The sequence below is a fragment of the Acinonyx jubatus genome, chromosome E3, assembly GCF_027475565.1.
Source record: "Acinonyx jubatus isolate Ajub_Pintada_27869175 chromosome E3, VMU_Ajub_asm_v1.0, whole genome shotgun sequence".
Taxonomy (NCBI): domain Eukaryota; kingdom Metazoa; phylum Chordata; class Mammalia; order Carnivora; family Felidae; genus Acinonyx; species Acinonyx jubatus.
Window position 1 is genome coordinate 26668972 of NC_069398.1, and position 23149 is coordinate 26692120.

At 40.5% G+C, this 23149-nt stretch overlaps 1 protein-coding gene across 4 annotated transcripts in view; it reads right to left on the reverse strand.

Moving 5' to 3' along the window:
- The window catches only part of POM121C (POM121 transmembrane nucleoporin C), a 52109-nt gene extending 29211 nt beyond the window's left edge, over nucleotides 1-22898 (reverse strand). The window contains exons 1-2 of one of the 4 annotated variants that reach the window (XM_053213217.1): nucleotides 22522-22645; nucleotides 15591-15727 (exon numbers count right to left, since the gene is read on the reverse strand). Coding sequence is in view for 1 of the 4 variants with exons in the window: in XM_053213215.1 (XP_053069190.1) it covers nucleotides 22522-22883 (362 nt within the window). In the remaining 3 variants the exon portion in view is untranslated. Of the gene's footprint in view, nucleotides 1-15590; nucleotides 15728-22063; nucleotides 22295-22521 lie in introns of those variants that run through there. The other 3 variants (XM_027041969.2, XM_053213215.1, XM_053213214.1) reach the window with 3 other exon arrangements.
- Nucleotides 22899-23149: the final 251 nt, after the last annotated feature.

The window sequence follows — 23149 nt, forward strand, 5'->3', positions numbered from 1 at the left end:
TATATAGAAATGAACCCAAGATGGTCTAAATGTTAGATTTAGCCAACCAAGATCTTAAAGTAACTATTATAAATACATCCAAAGAATTAAAGGAAAGTATGGTCTTAATGAGTAAACAGATAAGGAATCTGCAGAGAAATGGAAATTATAAGGAAGAAACTAACAGAAATACTAAAACTAAGCAATAATTGAAATTTTTTACCAGATAAGCTTAACATCAGATTGGAGACAGCAAAATGAAGTCAGTGGACTTAAAGACAGATCAGTAGAACTGATCTCATAATGAAGAGACCTTCCAGGACCTATGAAACAATATCAAATAGTCTACATATGTTGTGTAACTGGACTGTAACAAGGAAAAGTGAGACTGGGGCAGGAGGAAATATTTAAAAGATAATGTCTGAATTTCCCAAATGTGATGAAAATTGTAACATAAAGATCCATGAAGTTGAACAAACTACAAAGCAACTAAGAGAATAACACAGCTTCCCATCAGAAACAAGGTAGGCTAGAAGATGACTAAGTTTCTTTTAAATGCTAGGGGTGTATTAGGAAGGTGCTGCCTCAGTGATGGGAAATAATCAGCCTTATACTGAGTACTGCTCTGGACCTACCTTATAAATCATTAAAGCAAAACCTAAAAGGATCAAACTTTTCAAGGATCTTAACTGCATCCCAAAATGAAGTTTAAGAAATGTACAGGGATAAAAAAATGACCAGTACTCAACATGATAAAATTCACAGTGTCTAACATCCAAACAAAGATTATCAGGAATATAAACAAGCAGGAAAACACGACTCACCAAAAGAAGAGTCATCAATCAGAACTAACCCAGAACTGACACACATGTTAAAATTATCAGAGGACAATGAAAGTTGTTTTAACTGTATTCCATATGTTCAAAAAGATAACTACAGATATGGAAAAATATAAGAAATAATGGCCTCAAACTTCCCAGACATAATGAAATATATACACCCACATATCTGAAGCTCAACCTCAAGTACAAGAAACAAAGAGAACTATAACAAGTCACATGGTAATGTCACATCATAACCAAATTGTTCAAAACCAGTGACACAGGTAAGACCCTAAAGACAGCTAGAGATAGAACACATGTTACTTACAGAGGAACAAAGATAAAGATAATAGCCAAATTTCTTGTTGGAAACAATGCAAGAGAGAAGACAGGAGAGTAACAACATCAAAGTACTAAGAGAAAAAACTAAATCTAGAGTGATATATATACCTGGTGAAAATATCTTTTTTTAAAAGAGGTCTTCAGACATACAAAACTAACAGTATAATTTAGTGTCAGTGTCAAACTAACAGGATAAGAAATGTTATAAACAGTAAAACAATATAAACAAGTGAAAACAGTATAAGAGATGTGCTTCAGGGAGAAGGAAAATAATTCCAGATGGAAACCTGGATCTACACAAAGGAATGAAGAGCACTGGAATGGTAACTACATAGGTAGATATTTATGACTCCCCCCCCCATTATTTAAATCTCTTTAAGACATAATTGAGTGACATAAGCAAAATGGCAGAGTAGACAGCTTCAAGCTCCCAGCCTCCAACAGAAACATCAAAAGCAAACAAATGAAAACAAAACAGAACACAAAACTAGCAGTAACTGTTAGAACCAACTTTATCAGCACTCTGGAAAACAATCAAAGGTTTACATCAATGAAACAAATGCTGAATCAAAAAAACTGCAATTTTAAAGTGGTGGAAATCTTTGTAATGTTTTTACTTGTCCTTCTCCCACCTACTCCCCATCTTGGCAGTAATCTTCAAGACAGAAACCTGCATTCCTAGTGTGGGGACCTGGTTCCTGGTTCCACAAAGCACAGCAGACCTTATTTGCAAATTACTATGTATATCTGCTCTATATGGGGGCTACCTGAGGGAATGCTGCAGGAACTCATCTCTATTTTGCCAAACTTGGAACTCATTCAGGCTGGAAAAACAGCGGGCACTGCTTGAAAACATTGCAAAGGAAACAAGCAACCACAGATGCATGGGGCAAAAGGTTACAGTTGAGACACACAATGAACCACTGTTATGGACTGAATTTTGTTCCCCCCAAATTTATATGCTGTACCCCAATCCTCAATGTGACTCTATTTGGAGACAGGTTCCTTAAAGAGGTAATTAAATTTCATTGAGGTCATATGGGTGGAGCCCTAATCCAGCATGACCAGTGTCCTTATAAGAAGAGGTAGAGACCCCAGGGATGTCTGTGTACAAAGACCATGTAAGAACAGAGCCAGAAGACAGACAACTGCAACCAAGAGGATTCAGGAGAAGCCAGCCCTACCAACACATTGATCTTGGACTTTCAGCATCCAAGAATTGTGTAAAAATTAATTTCTATTGTTTAAGCCATCCAGTCTGTGGTATTTTGTTATGGCAATCCCCTAACAGACTAATACAGACTGACTAAAGTTTGGGAGGGAAATTGTGGGAGTTTCTATGGGAAATCAGGGCATTCATAATCACCCATGTATAACAGAGGATTTAGAAGGCCACATGCATGCCCAGGGCAAGATGCATGCTCAGAATGTATCTGACAAGACCGAAGTTTTCACTTTGGCCTGATCCTAGATCAGTGTAGGCCTGGACAAGTGTTGAAGAAAAGCTGTAGCATGGAGGCAATCCACAAAGACTAGAAGTGGGTTTTTTTTCCCGTCCATATTTAGCTCCTGGTATTCAAGGAAATCTCTGTCAAAACATTAGCTGGATACAAGTCAACATGACAGACTTCAGCAATCACACATGACAATGATACAGTTTGCAAAAATAGTTTGGAAAAGACACTAAATAAGAGGACTATTACAACCTTCAGTGATTTAATTTTTACAAACCCCAGCAAACAGCAAGGCAGGGGGAGATCAGATTTCCAGAGTTACTATATCATTTTATACAAATGTCCAGGTTTCGATGACAATCACAAGTCATGCAAAGGAACAGGACAGTGTGGTCCACTCAAGGTAACAAAAATAAACTGGCACAAATTGGCCCTGAGAATTTCCAGACCTTGGACTTAACAAAGACTTTAAAAGAACAGTGTTAAATCTGCTCAAGAACTACAGGAAACTATGGGCAAAGAGCTAAAGGAAATCAGGGAAATGCTGTTTAAGCAAAATGAGAATACTAATAAAGAGATAACTTACAAAACGGAACCAAAAAAATTCTGGAGCTAAAAGTACATTAACTGAAATAAAACATTCATTAGATGGTTTCAAGAGCAGATGTGAGCAGGCAGAAGAATCACCAAACTTGACTGAAATTATCCAGTTCGAGAAGCAGAAAGAAAAAAGATTGAGAAAAAAATAAACAGAGACTAAGAGACCTGTGGGACAAAAACAAGAAGACGAACACATGCATTATGGGAGTCTCAAAGAAGAGAGAGAGAAAGGCAGAAAGAATATTTGAAGAAGTAATAGTGAAAACCTTCCAAATTTGGTGAAAGATACTACTCAGCAGATCCAAGAAGTCAACAAACTCCAAATAAAGTGAGCTCAAAAAGATGCACGCCAATATACATTATAATCAAACTGTATAAAGACAAAGAGTCTTCAAGTGGTCGTGATCGGGTTGGCAGACAAGAAAGAGGGCTTCCCCCTTCTATGGAAAGGGGGTACCCTCCTCCACGTGATTCCTACAGCAGTTCAAGCCACGGAGCACCAAGAAGTGGTGGCCGTGGAGGAAGCCGATCTGATAGAGGGGGAGGCAGAAGCAGGTATTAAAAGCAAACAAAACTTTGGACCAAAATCCCCGTTCAAAGAAACAAACAAAACAGTGGAACCTTTTCTGTCATAACTACCCAAGGACTACTAAAAGGAAAAATTGTGTTACCTTTTTTAAATTTCCTGTTAAGTTCCCCTTCCATAATTTTTATGTTCTTGTGAGGGAAAAAAGTAAAATCTGTGAATCTTATTTGACTTTATGACATTGCTTTCAGTAAGCAAATGTTAAATGTGTTTAAGACTTGACTTGTGTACTAGTGTTGTAATTTCCCAAGTAAAAGTGTCCCTAAAGGTCACTTCCTATATCTTGATTTTTCCCAGTAAACGAGGCAAGCAACTCTAGGACCTTCCACAAACATCTAGCCATCTAAAATGGAGAGGTGGAATTCTTCTGCCTATACAAACAAGCTAGCTATTAGAGGGTGGTCGGGATATGCTACTCTTAGGATTTCAGAGTGTCTTCAAACTGAAATCTCCATGTTCTCAGTATGTAAAACCTGAGATCAAATGTTTTTATGTAAGGAAAAGTGCTATTCACCCAGTAAATCCAAAAAAGCAAATGGATAATGCTGGCCATATTTTGCCTTTCTGACATTTCCTTGGGAATCTACAAGAACCTCCCCTTTCCCCTCCCCCAATAAGACCATTTAAGTGTGTGTTAAGCAACTACAGAATACTAAGTAAAAAGTTTGGCCAAAACCAACCATGAAGCTGCAAAAAAAAAAAAAAAAAAAAAAAAGAGTCTTGAAAGCAGCAAGACAGAAGTGACTTGTCAAGTACAAGAGATCTCAGTAAGATTACCAGCTGACTTATCACCTGAAACCAGAAGGCAGCGAGATGATACATTGAAAGACATCTGCACTCCCATGTTTACTACAGCATTATTTACAACAACCAAGATGTAGAAACAACCTAAGTGCCCATCAGTGGAAGGATGGATAAAAGAGATGTGGTATATGCATGCAAGGGGATACTATTTACCATCAGAAAAGGAAATCCTGCCACTTGAGACAATATGGATGCACCCTTAGGACATTATGCTAAGTGAGATAAGTCAGAGAAAGACAAATACTATATGATATTACTTATATGTGGAATCCAAAAAATCCAAACTCCTAGAAACAGAGTAGAATGGTGATTACTAGACGCTGGAGGGTGGAGGAATCAAGGAGATGTTATTTTAAGTGTACAAACTTGCAACCAAGAGAAAAATGACTTCTGGAGATCTAACACACAACACAGTGGTTATAGTCGACAATACTGTATTATAAACTTCAAAGACTAGTACTTAATTGTTCTCAACCCAAAAGTGTTAATTATGTGACATGACAGTAGTCTTAGCTAAAGCTATGGTGGTAATCTTATTGCAATATACAAATACATCAAATCAACACACTGTACACCTTAAACTTACACAGTGTTCTATGTTTACACCTCAATTTTTTTTTAAGTGGTAACAAATGCACTTGTCAACCAAGAATTTTATATCCAGGAAAAATTTCCTTCAAAAATTAAAAAGAAATTAACTTATTCATAGTTACAAAAACTGTGGAAATTTGATAACACTAAAACCCCCATTTAACAAAAAATGCTAAAGTAAGTCCTTTTGATGGAAATGAAAGGATATGAGTAACTTAAAGCTGTATGAAAAAACAAAGATCTCTAAATGGGCATATACAAAAACCTTATTGTATTTTGGTTTGTAGTTCCATGTTTTATTTCTTACATGAAAGACAAATGCATAAAAAGTAATTGTAAATCTGTGTTATTGGCCACACCATATATAGTGATGTAATTTGTGACAACAATAATGGGTGGCAGAGCTGTATAGAAGCAGAATTTTTGTGTGCTTAAGTTGTTATCAATTCAAACTAGACTGTTATACATTTAAGATGATGAATGTAATTCCATGGTGACCACAAAGAAAATATTTTTTAAATACCTGCAAAAAGAAATGAGAGGGAATCAAAGTGGTTCACTATAAAAAAAAGTAACTAAATACAAAAGAAGGCAGTAATGGGAAAAAATGAAGAACAAAAAAAAAAGTATAACACATACAGGAAACAAATAGGAAAAAGGAAAAGAAAGCCTTCCTTATGAGTCACTGCTTTAAATATAAATAAAAAATCTCAGTCAAAAGGCAGTTTGGCAGAATGGAGAAAAAACATGATCCAACTAGGTGCTGTCTTCAAAAGACTCACATTAGATGCAAAGATACAAATAGGTTGAGAATCAAAGATTGGAAAGGAAAGATATTTCATGCTAACAGTAACCAAGAGAGACCTGGGAGTTGCAACCACACTAATTCCACACAAAAAAGACTAAGAAACTATTATAAGACAAAGAGACCTTATCTACTGATAAAAGGACCAATTTTATCAAGAAGATACAACAATTATAAACATACATGCAACAAAAACATAGTGCCTTGAATTATATGATGCAAAAAATTGAAGGAATTGAAGGAAGAAATAGACCGTTCTGCAGTAACAGTCAATGTACTATTTTCAATGGATAGACTATCTACACAGAAGCTCAACAGGGAAATAGAGCACCTGAACAATACTATAAAACAACTACAGTGTACCCAACAACAACAGAATACATATCCTTCTTAAATACACATGGAATATTTTCCAGGATATGGCATAAGTTAGACTACAAACTAAGTCTCCATAAATTTTAAAAGATTTTAATACAATGTATCTTCTCTGACCACAAAGGAACACAGGTAGAAATCAATAACAGAAGGAAAATTGAAAAAATGCACAAGTTGGTGGAAATTAAACTCTTAAACAATTAACACTCTTGAACAATGGGTCAAAGAAGAAATCACAAGGGAAATTTAAAAAGACAAATTCAAATGAAAAGATAACATAATTAAATCTTTGGGATGCTGTGAGGGCAGTGTTCATAAGGAAATGTATAGTTGTAAATGCCTACATTTTAAAATCAGGAAAGATTTCAAATCAATAACCTTACTTTATACTATGGGGAACTAGAAAAAAAAAGCAAACTATGCGCAAAGCTATCAGAAGGAAATAATGATGATTAGAATGGAGATTAATGTACAGAATAGAAAACAACAATCAATAAAAACCAAAAAGTTGGTTCTTTGGAAATATCAACAAAATGTGCAAACCTATAGACAGGCTGACAAAAAAAGAAGACACAAATAACTAAAATCGGAAATGAAAGTGGGAACACTACCAACCTTATGGAAATGAAAAAGGATTATAAGAGAATACTATGAATAACTGTACACCAACAAATGAGATAGTCTAAATGAAATGGACAAATTCCTAGTAATATGCAAATTATCTAAACTGACTAAAGATGCAGCAGAAATCTCAATAGACCTAAAATAAGGAAAAAGACTGAATCAATAACCAAAAACCTCCTAACAAATAAAGACAAGAACCAGATGGCTTCACTGGTGAATTCTACCAGATACTTAAAGAACTACCGATGGGGTGCCTAGGTGGCTCAGTCGGTTAGGCGTCCTACTCTTGATTTTACCTCAGGTCATGATCTCATGGTTCATGAGCTTGAGCCCTTCATTGGGCTCCACGCTGACAGTGTGGAGACTGCTTCGGATTTTCTTTCTACCTCTCTCTGTGCCCTTCTCCTGCGTGCATTCTGTCTCTCAAAATACAATAAACTTTTTTAAAAAATTACCACCAACTATTCTCAAATTCTTCCAAAAAACAGAAGACGAGGAACACTTTGCGAGTCATTCTAGAGGGCAGATACCAAAACCAGATAAAGACATCACAGGAAAACTATAGACAAATATCTTTTATGAAGACAGATGCTACCATATGTGTTAACTAACTAGGATTTAAATAAAAACTTGGAAAAAAAAAAAGAGATGCAAAACTCCTGAACAAAATACCAGCAAACCAAATCTGGCATATAAAAAGTATTATATATCATGACCAAGTAGGATTTATCCTAAGGATGTATGGCTGGTTCAATATATGAAAATCAGTGTAATACACCACATTCATAGAATAAAGGAAAAACACATACTCATCTCCATTAATGTAGAAAAGGCATTTGACAAAATCCAACATCTTGTCATGATAAAGCAGAAATAGAAAATTCTTCAAGGTGACAAAAGGTATTTATGAAAACTTTACATTTAATAGCATATTCAGTAGTGAAAGACTGAAAGCATCCATAAAATAAAGAACAAGGATGCAGCCTTTAGCCACTGCTATTCAACAATGAACTGGAAGTTCTAACCAGAGATACTAGACTAGAAAAAGAAATAAGACACCCACATTCCAAAGGAAGAAATAACACCATCTCTATTTGTAGATGACACAATCCTATACAGAAAATCCCAAAGAATTCACAAAAGAGTCACTAGAGCTAATAAAATCAACAAAGTTGTAGAATATAAGATCTCACAAAAATCAATTGTGTTAAATTTTGTTTGTATACATCAGCAATAAATAATAAAAAAAAAAACTGGGGAAATAATTCCATTTACAGTAAAATCTAAGATGCTAAAATACCTAGGAATAAATTTTACCAAAGATTTGCATACTGAAAACTAAAAAATATTGCTGAAAGAAATTAAAGAAGACCTAAACTAATAGAAAGACACCCCTATTGATTGGAACACTTATTGTTAAGATGGCAATCCTACCCAAAGCAATCTACAGATTCAATGCAATCCCTATCCGAATTTCAGTAGCTTTTTTTTTTTTTTTTTGCAGAAATAGAGTCAATCCTCAAATTCCTAATGAACTGCAAGGGTTCCAAATATGCAAAACAATACTGAAAAGAAATCAATTCTAAATATGAAAGCTAAAACTATAAAATTTCTAAAAGAAAACAAAGGGGTAAATTCTTCATGACACTGGCTTTCATACCAAAAGCATTACAACAAAAGAAGAACTAAACTGGGCTTCAACAAGATAAACAAACAAACAAACAAAAAACCCTGTGCATCAAAGAGGATTATCAAGAATGTGCAAAGCCGGTCCACAGAATGGGAGAAAATATTTGCAGATCAGGTACTTGATCAGAGTTTAACATCCAGAATATACAGCAAATCTCTGCAAGTCAACAACAACAAAAGGAAGAGTGCAATTAAAAAATAAGCAAAGGACTCATACAGATATTTCTCCAAAGATACACAAATGGCCAACAAGGACATGAAATCAGTACCATTAGTCATAAGGGAAATGTAAATGAAAATACAATGAGATACCATTTCATACCTACTAAGATGACTATAATAAATAATAATAATAATAATAATAATAATAATAAAAGGAAAGTAAGTGTTGGTGAGGATATAAAGAAATTAGAACCCTCAAATACTGCTGTGGAAGACAGTTTGGCAGTTCCTCAAAAACATACAAAACAGAACTGCCATATATCCCAGTAATCTCACTTCTGGGTGTATGTCCAAAGGAAATGAAATCATGACCTTGAAGAGAGCTGTTTCTGCATGTTCATTCCCTGCAGCATTCTTTAGAATAACCAAGCCATGGAAATAACCCAAGTGTCCATCTACAGGTGACTGCATAAAGACAATGTGGTATGGACATGGAAGGAAATATTATTCAGCCATGAAAAGAAAGAAATCCTGCTTTTAGTGACAACATGGCTAGATCTTGAGGGAATTATGCTAAGTGAAATAAGTCAGAGACAGTTATATGTGGAATCTAAAAAAATCAAACTCATAGAGAGACACCTGGGTGGCTCAGTTGGTTGAGCGTCTGACTCTTGATTTTCAGCTCAGGTCAAGAGCTCATACTTCATGGGCTCGAGCCCCGCACTGGGCTCTGTGATGACAATACAGAGCTTGCTTGAGATTCTTTCCCTGCCTCTCCCCTGCCTGCACTCTCTCTCTCAAAATAAATAAATAAACATAGAAAAATAAATATTAAAAAATCAAACTCCCAGAGAACAGAATGGTCATTGCCAGGGCCCGGAAGGTGAGGAAAATGGGGAGATGTTGGTCAGACCTTTCAGCCGTAAGATGAACAAGTTCTGGTGATCTAGTGTATATTATGATGACTATAATTAACAATACTGTATTGTATACTTGAAATTTGTTAAGACATATTATCACCACACATACACACAAATGGTAATTATGTGAGGGAATGGAGGTATTAACTAACTTTATCGTAATCATTTTACAATATATACATGTTTCAAATCATCAATTTGTACACCTTGAACTTTGTCAATATGTCAATGATATCTCAATAAATCTTGGAAAAACAATAACAATGTATTGAGGGGCTTGTATCATGTGTAATAGTAAAATACATAATAACAATAGCACAAGGGGCCATAAAGGTAGGGATGAAAGTATAATATTAAAAAGTTTTTAAGATGGGGAGACAGGGGAAAAAAGGTTTTTAAGCCATATATATGATGTGTCCACCTATTACTTGTAGGCTCTGATGAGTTAAAGATGAATACTAAAACCTTTAAAGTATTACTAAAGTAGCAAAACAAAGAGTTAAGCTAACAAGTCAACAAAGGAGACAATGGAATAACAAAAAGTACTGGATTAATCCAAAAGAATGCAGAACTGAGAGGGAAACAGGAACAAAGAGCAAATCCCAGACAGCAAGAGGATAAAAGCAAACCTAAAATGTCAATAATTACATTAAAGTTAACGGTAGAAGCACTCCAATTAAAAGGCAGAGGATCCAGTCAGTAAAAAGCAATGGACAAAATTCAACACCCATTTATGATGAAGTAAAAATATTTCCCAGTGAGCTAGGGAAAAAAAGGAACTTCCTCAACCTAATAAAGGACATGTTAGAAAGGCTACAGCGAATGAGCTGTACACTTAATTAAGCCTACACTTAACGAGGAAAGACTGGGACAAGTTAAGGATGTCCACTCTCATCAGTTCTATTCAACATTACCAGGGCAATCAAGGCAAGAAAAAGAACGCAATGACATGCAAATTGGACAGGAAGAAGCAAAGGTGTTCCTTATTTGCAGAGAAAATGATTTGTGTTCAAAGAAAATCCTACCCAATCTACAAAAGACCTGCTAGAGCTAATGAGTGAACTGAGCAAAAGTACATGAAAACAGTGTCAATATATAAAAATCAATTTTAGCAATAATTAAAATTTTATACTTAAAAATACAATACCAATTATAATAGCATAGAAACTTGAAAAACAGCAATAAATTTAACAAAATATGTACAAGACCTCTATACTAAAACATCACACAAATCTGCAAAGTGTTTTTGAGAGAAATTTAAGAAGATCTAAATAAATGGAGAGATATATGTTCATGTGTTAGAAGATTCAATATTGCTAAGATAGCCACTATCTTCATGTTGAACTATCGATTTGGTGCAATACCAATGAAAATCCCAGTAGGTTTTTTTTCTTGTAAAAATGGACTGATTATTTATTTTTGAGAAAGCGAGAGGCAGAGTGCAAGCGGGGGAGGTGCAGAGAGAGAGGGAGACACAGAATCCGAAGCAGGCTCCAGGCTCTGAGCTGTCAGCACAGAGCCCAAGGCGGGGCTCAAACTCACGAAACATGAGATCATGACCTCAGCCAAAGACGCTTAACTGAGCCACCCAGGCGCCCCATGGACTAACTGATTTAAAATATATATGGAGGGGCCCCTTGGTGGCTTGGTCGGTTAAGCGTCCGACTTCGGCTCAGATCATGATCTCACGGTTCGTGGGTTCGGGCTCCATGTCGGGCTCTGTGCTGACAGCTCAGAGCCTGGAGGCTGCTTTGGATTCAGTGTCACCCTCTCTCTGCCCCTTCCCCTCTCACACTCTGTCTCTCTCTCTCTCTCAAAAAATGAATGAATAAAAATTAAAAAAATAAATAGAATAAAATATATATGGATATGCAAAAGAACCCAGGATAGCCAAATCAATTTTGACAAAAGAAATAACAATAACAAAGTTGGAGGACTTGCACTACCTGACTTCAAGACTATAGTAAAAGTCATAGCAATCAAGGCAGTATGTTATTGGCATAAACACAGACATATTGATTACTGGAACAGAATAGGGAATACAGGAAAAAGACTAATATATATGTAGTCAACTGATGTTCAATATAGGCACCATTGTAATTCAAAGGGGAAGATGCTAGGACATTGGACCTATTAGTTACGTATTACTGCATAGCTTCCCACCATTTACTGGCTTAAATCAACAAACATTTCTTATCTTACAATTTCTGTGAGTCAGGAATTTGAGAGTGGCTTAGCTAGGTGGTTCTGGCTCAGAATCTTCCAGGAGGTGGGCGTCAAGACATCAGTGAGGGCTGCAGTCATATGGAGGCTCAACTAGTGCTGTAGAATTTGCTTTCAAGACAGCTCACTCACTTAGCATTTAGAGAAGGCCTCAGTTCCTTGCCAGCCATTGGCAGAAGGCCTAGTTCTTCACCATGTGGACCTCTCCATAATGACATCTGGCTTCCCACAGGGTGAATCATCAAGGAGAGAGAGCAAGGGGGAAGCCAAAATGCCTTTTATGCCTTAATCTTGGGTCACATAACATCATTTCTATCACATTCTACTCATTAAGATCAAGTCATTAAGTACAGTCCACACCTAAGAGAAGAGAATTGGGTTCTATCTTTTGAAGACAGGAGTATCATAGAATTTGTAAACATATTATAAAATGCCCACACAAGATACCCATATGGGAAAAATTAATCTCAACCCCTACCTCACACCATACACAAAAATTAATTGAAAATGGATCAGAGAGGGGCACCTGGATGCCTCAGTTGGTAGAGCATATGACTCTTGATCTTGGGGTCATGAGTTCGAGCCCCACATGGATGTAGAAATTAGTTAAAAATGGATCAGAAAATTTAACAAAGGGTAAAACTATAAAACTTATAGAAGGAAACATAGGAGATAATCTTTGTGACCTTGGGACAGGCCAAGATTTCTTAGTGTGCAAAAAGCACTTCCCATTAAAAATAATTCAGTGTTGTACACATAGTATATGGATAAATGTCAAAAACAATGGTAAGTGGAAAAGCAAAGTGGCATAACGATGCATGCAAAGTTAAAGGATGCTAAACAATAATATACCTAATATGAATACCTACATATATATTAAGAACGTAACTGCATGCATGGAAAGAAAACACAAAACTTCAACATTATGTTCACTTCCGGACAGGAAGAGAAAGAAGAGAATGGCATCCAGTTGGCCTACGCAAAGGAATTTCGATTGTACCTATAATGTATTGTTATTTTTCAAGATTTGAAACATGGCAAAATATGAACATTTGGTACATCTGGGTGATAGATGAATGAGGTATTCATTATATTGTCCTCTGTACATTTCTGAGATTTGAAATACTTCATACTAAAAAAAACATTTTTAAAGGATCTAGGGGATTTGGCAATGGGAGTTACTGGTGAACCCAACTAGAAACATCCCCATTTTTATTATTTATACTATTATTTATATTGGGATCAGCAAACTATGGCCTGCAAGCAGGCCACCTGTTTCTGTGAATAAAATTTCACTAAAACAGAGACACGCTCATTAGGTTATGTATTGTCTATGGCTGCTTTCCTACCACAACAGCAGAGTTGAGTAGGACAGAGACCATATGGCCTCTACGCCCAAAATATTAACTACCTGGCCCTGATTTCTATCATCTACAGTGCTTGGTTTAATGTCTTAAACACAGGAGGCTCTTGAGAAATGTGCTGGCATTCATAAACAGTGCACGTTGTTTAGTCTGTTCAGGAAATCTTAGTGGAGCTCCTACTAAATGCCAGATAATGTCGTAGGCCCCGATTATCGTCAGCAAGACAGAACTGGCCCCTACACTCTAATTTCTTTGTTCCGAGATCCAGGTTGCCTGGGAGTGGAATATAGTAGGATTTTACTACTTCCCTACTTACAGTAGGATTGCGCTACTTCCCACTAGAGGGCAGGCTGAAGCTTTTTCATAATGGCTGTTAACCCCACAGTCTATACTACCTGTGACCAGCCCTGAAGGACAAAATACCACATAACCTAAGGTTCGTATTTATTCTCTCAAGACTGTCACTGACAAAATTATGAAATGGGTCAAGTTTGTCTCTGGAACTCCTAGCCTCCTATCTCTTCACGTTTTCTCCCCTTGTCCCTGCAGTGGTGATGTGAACCTTTACAGGCACCACCTGTCAAGTAAAAAAAAACCAGGTGGCAGAAACAATCAAGTACGTCTCACACCAATAGATCAGTCAGGGTGGGGAGGGAGAGGAGATGCCTGGGGAGGGAGGGACTAACACGTTAAGCACAGAACCACAGGCCAGAAGCTACCCTGGAAGCAGAAACACATGTGTGCCTGCTTGCACATACAGACACCAACGTGTCTACCCACATCAAAAGAAGAAACACATAGCTCCTATTCATTAATTATTTATTGTGCACCCGCCACCTTCTTTGTGCCACACAAGATACAGCAATGACCACTACAGACACAGTACCGGCCCTCAAGGAGCATACATTAAACCAAAAGAAATGCACCGAAAAGTACAGAAGTAGAAAAGAAAAGGATTGCTTCAGTTACTAATAGCGTAAGAAACCAACAGAATATGTAGTGGTTATAAAACACTCATTTTATGATCCTCAGGGATTCTGTGATTCCAGGGGACTGGCTTGTTTCTGCTCTACCATGTCTGGGAACTCAGCTAGGAAGACTCAAAGGCTAGGGGTGGCTGACGGTAGGGGGCTGGAATCATCTAGAGGTATCGCAGCTCACATACTAGAGGCTGGTGCCGGCCATCAGCCGGGACCTCTGCTGAACCGTGGGCCGTTACAGCTACATGCTTCTTCTGCCTGTTGTCTCTCCCTATTGGTTAGTTTGAGCTTCCTCAGAGTGCGGCAGCTTGGCCGTACTCCTGGTGAGCACTCCTGGCGAGAAAGGCAGACGTGCATGGCATTTTGATGATCTAGCCTGAGAAGTACCACGCATCACTTCTGTCCTCCTGTATTTGGTCAAGGCAATCTCAAAGATGTGCACAGGTTCTAGGGGAAGAGACGTACTGCCACCATCATGTGACGGGAACAGCAGTAAGGTTATATGGTAAGAAGAGCACACGGGGTGGGAGATCTGGTAAGAAGAGCAGGCGGGGTGCTGTATCTTGTGTGGCACAAAGTAATATCTGTATTCTGGGGCAGAATACAATCTGCCCCAGGCTGTCGTGACAGCATAGGATGGGCAGTGGGGGCACAACTTAGCCGAAGAGGTCAGCCGGCAAAGGCCTCAGTGAGGAAGTCTTGTCCTAGGCAGAGGGGGTCAGGGGCTAAGAGGAGCCTGGGGAAGAGTTTCAGGTGGAGGAATGTGAGAGGCTGCAGTCCAAAGAGAGGCTGTGATGAAAGCAGAGGCAGGAAAAAGTGGTGCAGAAGGAAGATACACAGGGGAGATTCCAAGGCCTCTGGGCCAGGCCCTCTGTGCTGCCCCCGATATTAGCAGCAGCCTCCAGGCAGCAGTGTCCTAGGAAAAGAGAAGCTCGAGAGGACAGCAGCAGACCGGTGACAGTGTGGGGAAAGCTGCCCGGTTTAGCTGCCATCCCACCCCAGAGGCCCCCACATGGAAGATAAAATGGAATCTGGCCAAGTTGTATCCAGACAAAGCAATGGAAATCTGGAGAAACGGCTCTGCCTCTAACAGATGCTCGAGGCAGCTAAAAATGGAGACCGCACAGGTGTATCAGCAGCCCAGTGGCTACGGGGAGATCCAGCACGTCTGCAGTAAAATCTCAAGTTGCTATCACTTAGGCATCTGCTACCCCGTACTCCTTGCCTTCATCCTCCATTCAGATCAGTGACTCAGTGGGTCTTTTTCTCACCTTCTACTTGGGACTGAATGCGTGTACGGCTGCTGGTCTTGTCTGCAGAGTCAGATCCATGAAGTTTGTCTTTCAAATGGTTACTGTGTATCACTGTGCAAGTATTAATACTTTCCATCAGGCAAAATTATAAATATCTGTATGCAAATGATAAGAGATAAAACCAGAATCATAACCTCGTAAATTAGGTTAGAGTCTGTCTCGTGTGCCTCTCTAAGTGTACAATTTCAATCCACCTGAAGACATGACACAGATTATGTGGACACTAAACTACCTGCCACAATGATGTATGCTTCTGCATGAAATGCCTTTACTCACATGGGGAAAACCTACTTATGTTCTAAGATTCCACCTGAGCATCACCACCTCTGTGAACCCTTCCTCAACCTGAAACATATGGCCACGCTTGCCCTGGGGTCCCCGTTCTATCTAGTACAGACTAATTTCATTGCATTTATTTTTTTAACGTTTAGTTTTGAGAGACACAGAGAGACGGGGTGTGAGCAGGGGAGGGGCAGAGAGAGAGGGAGACACAGAAACTGAAGCCGGCTCCGGGCTCCAGGTCAGGCTCTGAGCTATCAGCACAGAGCCTGACACAGGGCTCAAACTCATGAACCGTGAGATCGTGACCGGAGTGCAAGTCGGATGCTTAATCAACTGAACCACCCAGGCACCCCTCACTGCATTTACTTTATTGTGCACATTCACATATATACTATTTGTCTGTCTTTGGCTGCACAACATCGTGAGCGCTCAATAAATGTCTGCAGATGGTTGGAGGAGTGAAAATTTCATCTTCAAACTGAAGCTAACAAGAATCCGACTCCCCTACTTCAGTGGGAGAGCACAGACACTTTGGGTTGTCTTTTACTTGAAGCGGAGACTATGCCAAAATTGAAGGGTGTAACAGCCACCGACCACCATGTAATGACTGCTTCCCCCAGGCCAGCTGCTGTTCCAAGTGCTTGACACGTATTATCCACCTATTCCTCCAGCCAGTCCTACTACTGCGAGTCCAGCAAAGGGTGACAAGGCTGAGGCTGGCCACCTGGAGAACAGGGCCCAAATGGATGGACGAAATGAGGGGAGAGATCTGGAGAGGTCCCATGGGCCAGGGTCCAAAGGCAGAGGGGCTGGAGAGTGGAGTTCTGCACACTGTGGACTGGGGTCGGGTTTTCACTGCCTGCCACAGCATGGGGCCACGAGACGTCACCCCCACACAACATGGATAGGAATTTTCATCACATGGCAGCAAATGTATCACTGCTAAAATGAGGAGTAACACTCTAAAACTTATGAAGAAAACAATTAAAAACGCCTGATGTTGTTCCTGGCCCCACAGAAGAAGGAGTAAGGACATTCCATCACATTCCTTTTGCTAATTACAACCGAAACTCCTGTTTAAAATACATGAGGCAACTATCAAAAAACCTCTTGAAAGGTGGAAAAAAGAAGGCCAACTGGCTAGGGACTTGAGAGGAGACCCAGTGGTGAGTTCCCTGGGTGGGTGGTCTGTCTCTTTTGCCTTCTCTCTATCTTGGCTCTGGTGACGGAGCAGTCTGCAACCAGAATACGCCAACAGGCCCTGGCCCCACCCCCGCAACCCCAAACACAAAAGTGCCAAGAAAAGCCCACTCTCTCCAGCCAAATGACCAGGAAGAGGGTAGTTCTGCAGGATGGTACCCTTTTGACTACAGCCACCCTACTCCAGGCAAACACTGGGAAAGAATCCATACCTTTCCCCTCCCATCAGGTACTGCAGAGACTGTGGGAAGAAGCCCTGTAGACCAGGCCCACTTTGCACCAACAAAGCAGAGGTAGAGCCTCTCCCCTCCCCACCAGGCACTGAGGAGACTGGGGAGGAGCCCCATCATCCACCACCTGCACTAACTGAATAATACTAAGAAAGCTGGCACCCCCTCCCCTCTCAAGTAGACAGTGAGGATCTAGAAAAAGGGATTCTTCAAATATGGGTATGAAGTAATGGGCATGCCTCCCTAAGCAGCCCATGTGTGAAACCCACCAGCATCAACACAGCAAAAGCTCTGAAGCTCTGAGAACTGAACTACAATGTGGAATACTCTGAGGGTTCAAACCGGCCTCTGGGTAGCACACTAGTGGGGCAGGCCAAAACAGCTCTGCAAAGGTTCTGAAAAACAAAGTTACCTTCAAACCAGAGGCTACATAGAGGGACCAGAATGTGCATTTTGAATATAAACATACCGACTAACTGCTAACATAGAAGATTTACCTAGGAACTAGAGCCTCAAAACAGAAGATTCAAAACGCCCAGGATAAAATACAAAATTACCTACTCCTCATACTAAGAACCAGGAAAAACAACTCAAATGAGAAAAGAAAACCAACAGATGCCAACATTAAGGTGACAAGATGTTGGATTTATTAAATAAGGATTTTAGAGCAGCTATCACAAAAATGTTCCCAGAAGTAATTATGAACACTCTTGAAAGATACCAGAAAATAGCAAGCCTCATCAAAGTAAAATATCTTAAGGCCCAAATAGAAATTTCAGAATGAAAAATTACAGTAAGTGAAAAATTCACAGGATGTGCTTAATACAAAATGAAGATTTAACAGAGGAAAGAATCAGTGAACCTGAAGATACATCAGTAGAAATGATCCAATCTGAACAACAGAGACAAAACAGAAAAAAATGAACAAGTGTCTACAGGAAAATAACAAAAGATCTTACTCATTTTACTGGAGTTCTAGAAAGAGAGGAAAGAGTGAAGGACACAAAAATACTTGAAGAGAGGCATGTGGGTGGCTCAGTTGGTTAAGCATCTGACTCTTGATTTTGGCTCAAGTCATGATATAATGGTCATGAGATCAAGCCTCTGTGCTAGGTTTAGAGCCTGCTTGGGATTCTCTCTCCCCCTCTTCCTCTGCCCCTCCTCGGCTTGTGCATGTGCATGCATGCTCTCTCACTCTCTCTCGTAAATAAACAAACAAACAAATAAATAAAACTTGAGGGGTGTCTGGGTGGCTCGGTCAATTAAGCATTGGACTTAAGCTCAGATCATGATCTCACGGCTCATGGGTTTGAGCCCTGTGTCGGGCTCTGTGCTGATAGCTCAGAGCCTGGAGCCTGCTTCAGATTCTGTCTCTCCCTCTCTCTCTGCCCCTCCCCTGTGCACGCTCTGTCTCTCTCTCAAAAAAATAAACATTAAAAAAAGTTAAAAAAAATATATGCTAACTAATTTGGATGGAAATTTAAAAAAATTAAAAGAAAAGAAAAAAAGTTAAAAAAATACTTGAAATAATGGCTGGAAATATCCCAAATTTGGCAAAGGAAATAAACCTATCAATTCAAGAATCTGAGCAAACCGTAAAAGGATAAACCCAAATAAATCAACACCCAGACACATCATAATCAAATGTCTGAAAATTAAAGATAAAGAAAAAAACCTTGACAGGGGAAAATACTACCTACAGGGGAAGAACAATGCAAAGGAATAACAATTTCTCATCAGAAATCATGAGGAGAGAAGGAAGTGGCAAATATTTTTAAAGTGCTGAAAGAAAAGAACTGAAAAGCCATTATTCTATATCCAGTGAGAATATCTTCCAGGAACAAAGGGGAAATAAAGACATTATGAAATAAAGGAAAATGAAATGATCTGCCACCATCAGATTGGCTCCAAAACAAGTGATCAAGGGGGGTGGATGGCAAGCTCCATCAGAAGAGTGTGCAACTCTTGGGGCGCCTGGGTGACTCAGTTGGTTAAGCGACCGACTTCGGTTCAGGTCATGATCTTACAGTTTGTGAGTTCGAGCCCAGCATCGGGCTCTGTGCTGACAGCTCAGAGCCTGGAGCCTACTTCAGATTCTATGTCTCCCCCTGTCTCTACCCCTCCCTTGCTCACGCTCTGTGTCTGTCTCTCAATAATAAATAAACGTTAAAAATAATTTTTTTTAAATAAAAAAAAGAAGAGCGTGCGACTCTTGATCCCAGGGTTGTTAGTTCGAGCCTCACGTTGGGTGTAGAGGTTACTTAAAAATAAAATCTTTTTTTTTTTTTAAAAAGTCATCAAGGGAAACTTCTTCAAATGAAAAAGAAATAACAGAAACTTGAAACATCAGACAGAAATGAAGAAAAAAGCATTTTTTGGTGTAAATATCTGGGTGAATATAATCTCTTGAATTTCTAGTTATGTTTGATGGCTGAAAGCAAAATTATAACATCATCTCATGAGGTTCTCAATGTGTGTGGAGGTAATATTTAAGACTAAAGCCTCATATAAAGGAAGGCAAAGAGACCTAAAGGTGGTAAAATTTCTACATTCCACGTGAACTGGTAAAATGACTGATACTAGTAAATTATCCTAAGTATGTATAATACAACCTCTAAAGCAACCACTAAAACCTATAAAATGAGAGCTACATTAAAAACCTCTAGACAGGGGCGCCTGGGTGGCTCAGGCGGTTAAGCGTCCGACTTAGGCTCAGGTCATGATCTCATGGTTCTTGAGTTTGGGCCCCGCATGGCACTCTGTGCTGACAGCTCAGAGCCTGGAGCCTGCTTCGTATTTTGTGTCTCCCTCTCCCTCTGCCCCTCCCCTGCTTCCTCCCTCCCTCTCTCTCAAAAATGAATAAACGTTAAAAAAAATTAAAAAAACCTCCAGACATATTAAAATGGCATACTAAAAAAATGTTCAAATATCACACAACAGGGAAGGAAAAAGGCAAGAGAGTACAGAAAAAACCAGAGGGAACAAATAGAAAAAAGTAAAATTGCAGACTTAAATCCTAACCAACCAAAATTTATATTAAGTGTAAATTATCTAAACAGACCAATTTAAAACACAGACTGTCATATTAAAAAAAACAAAACAAGGGATGCCTAGGTGTTTCAGTCAGTTAAGTGTCCCACTTCGGCTTAGGTCATGATCTTGTGCTTCATGAGTTCGAGCCTCGTGTCAGGCTCTGTGCTAATGGCTCAGAGCCTGGAGGCTGCTTCAGATCCTGCGTCTCCCTCTCTGTCTGCCCCCTCCCAGCTCACACTCTCTCTCAAAAATAAATAAACATTAAAAAAAAAACAAACAAACTACCCAGCGTGACAGCACACAAAATGGAGGAGTAGGAAGCTCTAAAGGTTGGTCCCTTCACCAAAGCAACCACTGAACTGGGAAAAATGATTAGAGTCAACTATTTTGGAATTCTGGAACATGACCAGAGACTTTTAACAACCAGAGGAGTCCTTCCAAAATGAACGGAGAGGTTGCTGATTCTTCGCAAGTGAGCAGCATGTGGAAACCAGCCAATATCCCCCCGTTCCTCAGACAGACATGCTGCAGCTGTATGGGTAGCAGCCTGCATTCCTGAAGAATCTGCTGGCCCCAGGGCAGGCTGTGGAAACCTCGTCCTCCATAAATTTGGGGTTATACGTTTTGGACAGTCTGACAGATCCCTGACGACCAGCACAGATACTTGCTGTGCATTTGACCTTCTTGGCGACAACGGCTTCCCGGGGGAGCATCTATCAGACCTGAAGAGATAGCATTCCCTTCCCCTGCTTCCCAACTTAGAGTCAAGCATTTAAGGAAATCTATGGCAGGTTACTTACTGACTGCTGAGAAAACGGAACAGAAACTTCAGTGATGATACAAAAACAAAGCATACACATTTTGCAAAATTAGTTTGGAAAGGTAACACACAGTCCCGGCTCTCAGCAAACAAAAATTAGCAATCCCCGATGACTAAGAAAATCACATTTTGAAAGTCACCACGTTATAACATTTGAATGTACAGTTGTCACCAAAAAAAATTATGAAACACACATAGAAACAGGAAAGTACAGACCACTCCCAGGGAAAAAAAAGAAAAAAAAAAAAAAGAATTTGGCTGAAACCATCCCCAAGGAAGCCCAGGCATTGCACTTACTAAACACAAACTTTAAACCAACCATCTTAAATGTGCTCAGTGAGCTCAGGAAATTACGGCCAAAGAACTAAAGGAAATCAGGAAAACAAGAGATGAACAAAAGGAGAATATCTATGAAAAGAAACAATTACGGAGACGAACCAGCCAGAAATTCTGGACTGAAGAGTACATTAAATGAACAGCTCACTAGAGGGGTTCAGCAGCAGATCTGAGAAGTAAAAGAAAAGATCAGCAAACTTGAAGACCGGCCCTTTGAAATTATCCGGTTTGAAGAAAACTAAACGAAGAAATGGAACAGGGCCTGAAAAGACCCGTGGGAACCGAAGGATGGGGACGGCTTTAGAGGATCCGCCACCTCACGGAATGATGGCGCTGAAGAGCTGGTCACGAGTCAAATCTGACGGTTTCATGCCTTAGTGACTGTTGTGAACTGAGTCAGCCAACACACCGGAGGAGGGAGACTGGGAGACAAGAGAAAATCACGAGGCCAGATTCAGGCGGAGTCTGCGATATGGGAAAAAGGCACAAAGCTGCCCTACAAAGACATGAAATGCAGCCCTAAAACTTACAGGAGAAGTCCTGTCTGACGACGACAGCATTTAGGAGCCATGTAAACAACCTTGGTGATCAGGGAGACGGGAGGGCTGGCCAACATCTCTTAAAAGAGCGCCAAGAACTGAATCCTGAACAGAGACGTAATGCTCAGGAGCAGAAACCAAGGAAGGGGCAGCAGGCAGAGGAGACCCAATGTCATCGAAGGAGCGGCATCGTGGAACCCACGGGGGCCCAGGAATCGGCGAAAAAGGCGCAGGATTGACCGCTGGAGTGACTGCTAAGCAGCAAACGCTGCGCACCTACTATGCGCCAAACTGCCTTTCCATTATGACGTACCCGACACACCCAGGCGCACAGCGTCCTGCAGCCCCCACCTCGCGGAAATCGCAAGCGCTGGTGGCCGGCCCAAAAGCGAGCCTCAAGGACGGGGACGCGCGAGGTCCCGCGGCCAGAGCGCGCGGAAGGAGCTTACCCCACGGCGCACCTCCAGGCGGTGGCCCATCCACGGCCCCGGCAAGCGGCCAGCCCAGGAGGCTGCGGCCCGGGAGGCCACGTCGTACTCCAGCCTGGGCCGTGAGGACGCGTCTCCAACCTCCGTAGCCAGCCAGCCGCCAGCAGGAGAACGCCGCGTGGTCCCGTCGTGCACCACGCGCGTCTCGCGTCACTGTGGGCGACTCCCGCGAGAGCAGGCGAGGGAGCCTGTTGCCGGGCAACCGCTCTAGGCTGCTCCCTGCCCGCAGTGGGCTTCGGGAGTCTCGGGTCAGGAAGGGAAGAGCGCCTGCTGGCCGTCGTTCCCGCCTTCCGTCCTCGCCTTGTAGACTTGCGGGATCCCATTCGGTGACTCTTTCCCAAGGGAGGAGGGAATCCGCTCACGTCCAGTGACCCGCGTCCCTTAGGGTGGTGTGTGCCTCCCAGGCTGTGTGGCTCTTTGAGAACCCAAATCCCCCTGCGGCTCTGCCCTTGGTTTGTGCAGGGTTTCTCTGGGACCCCCAGGAACAGAGCACCCGCAAGTAGCTGGAGATCGGGTTTTTGTTTTGTTCCCTTGTAAATTACTCAGACCATTGTAAAGACTGCCCGGAAGATGGCACAATTAGACTGAA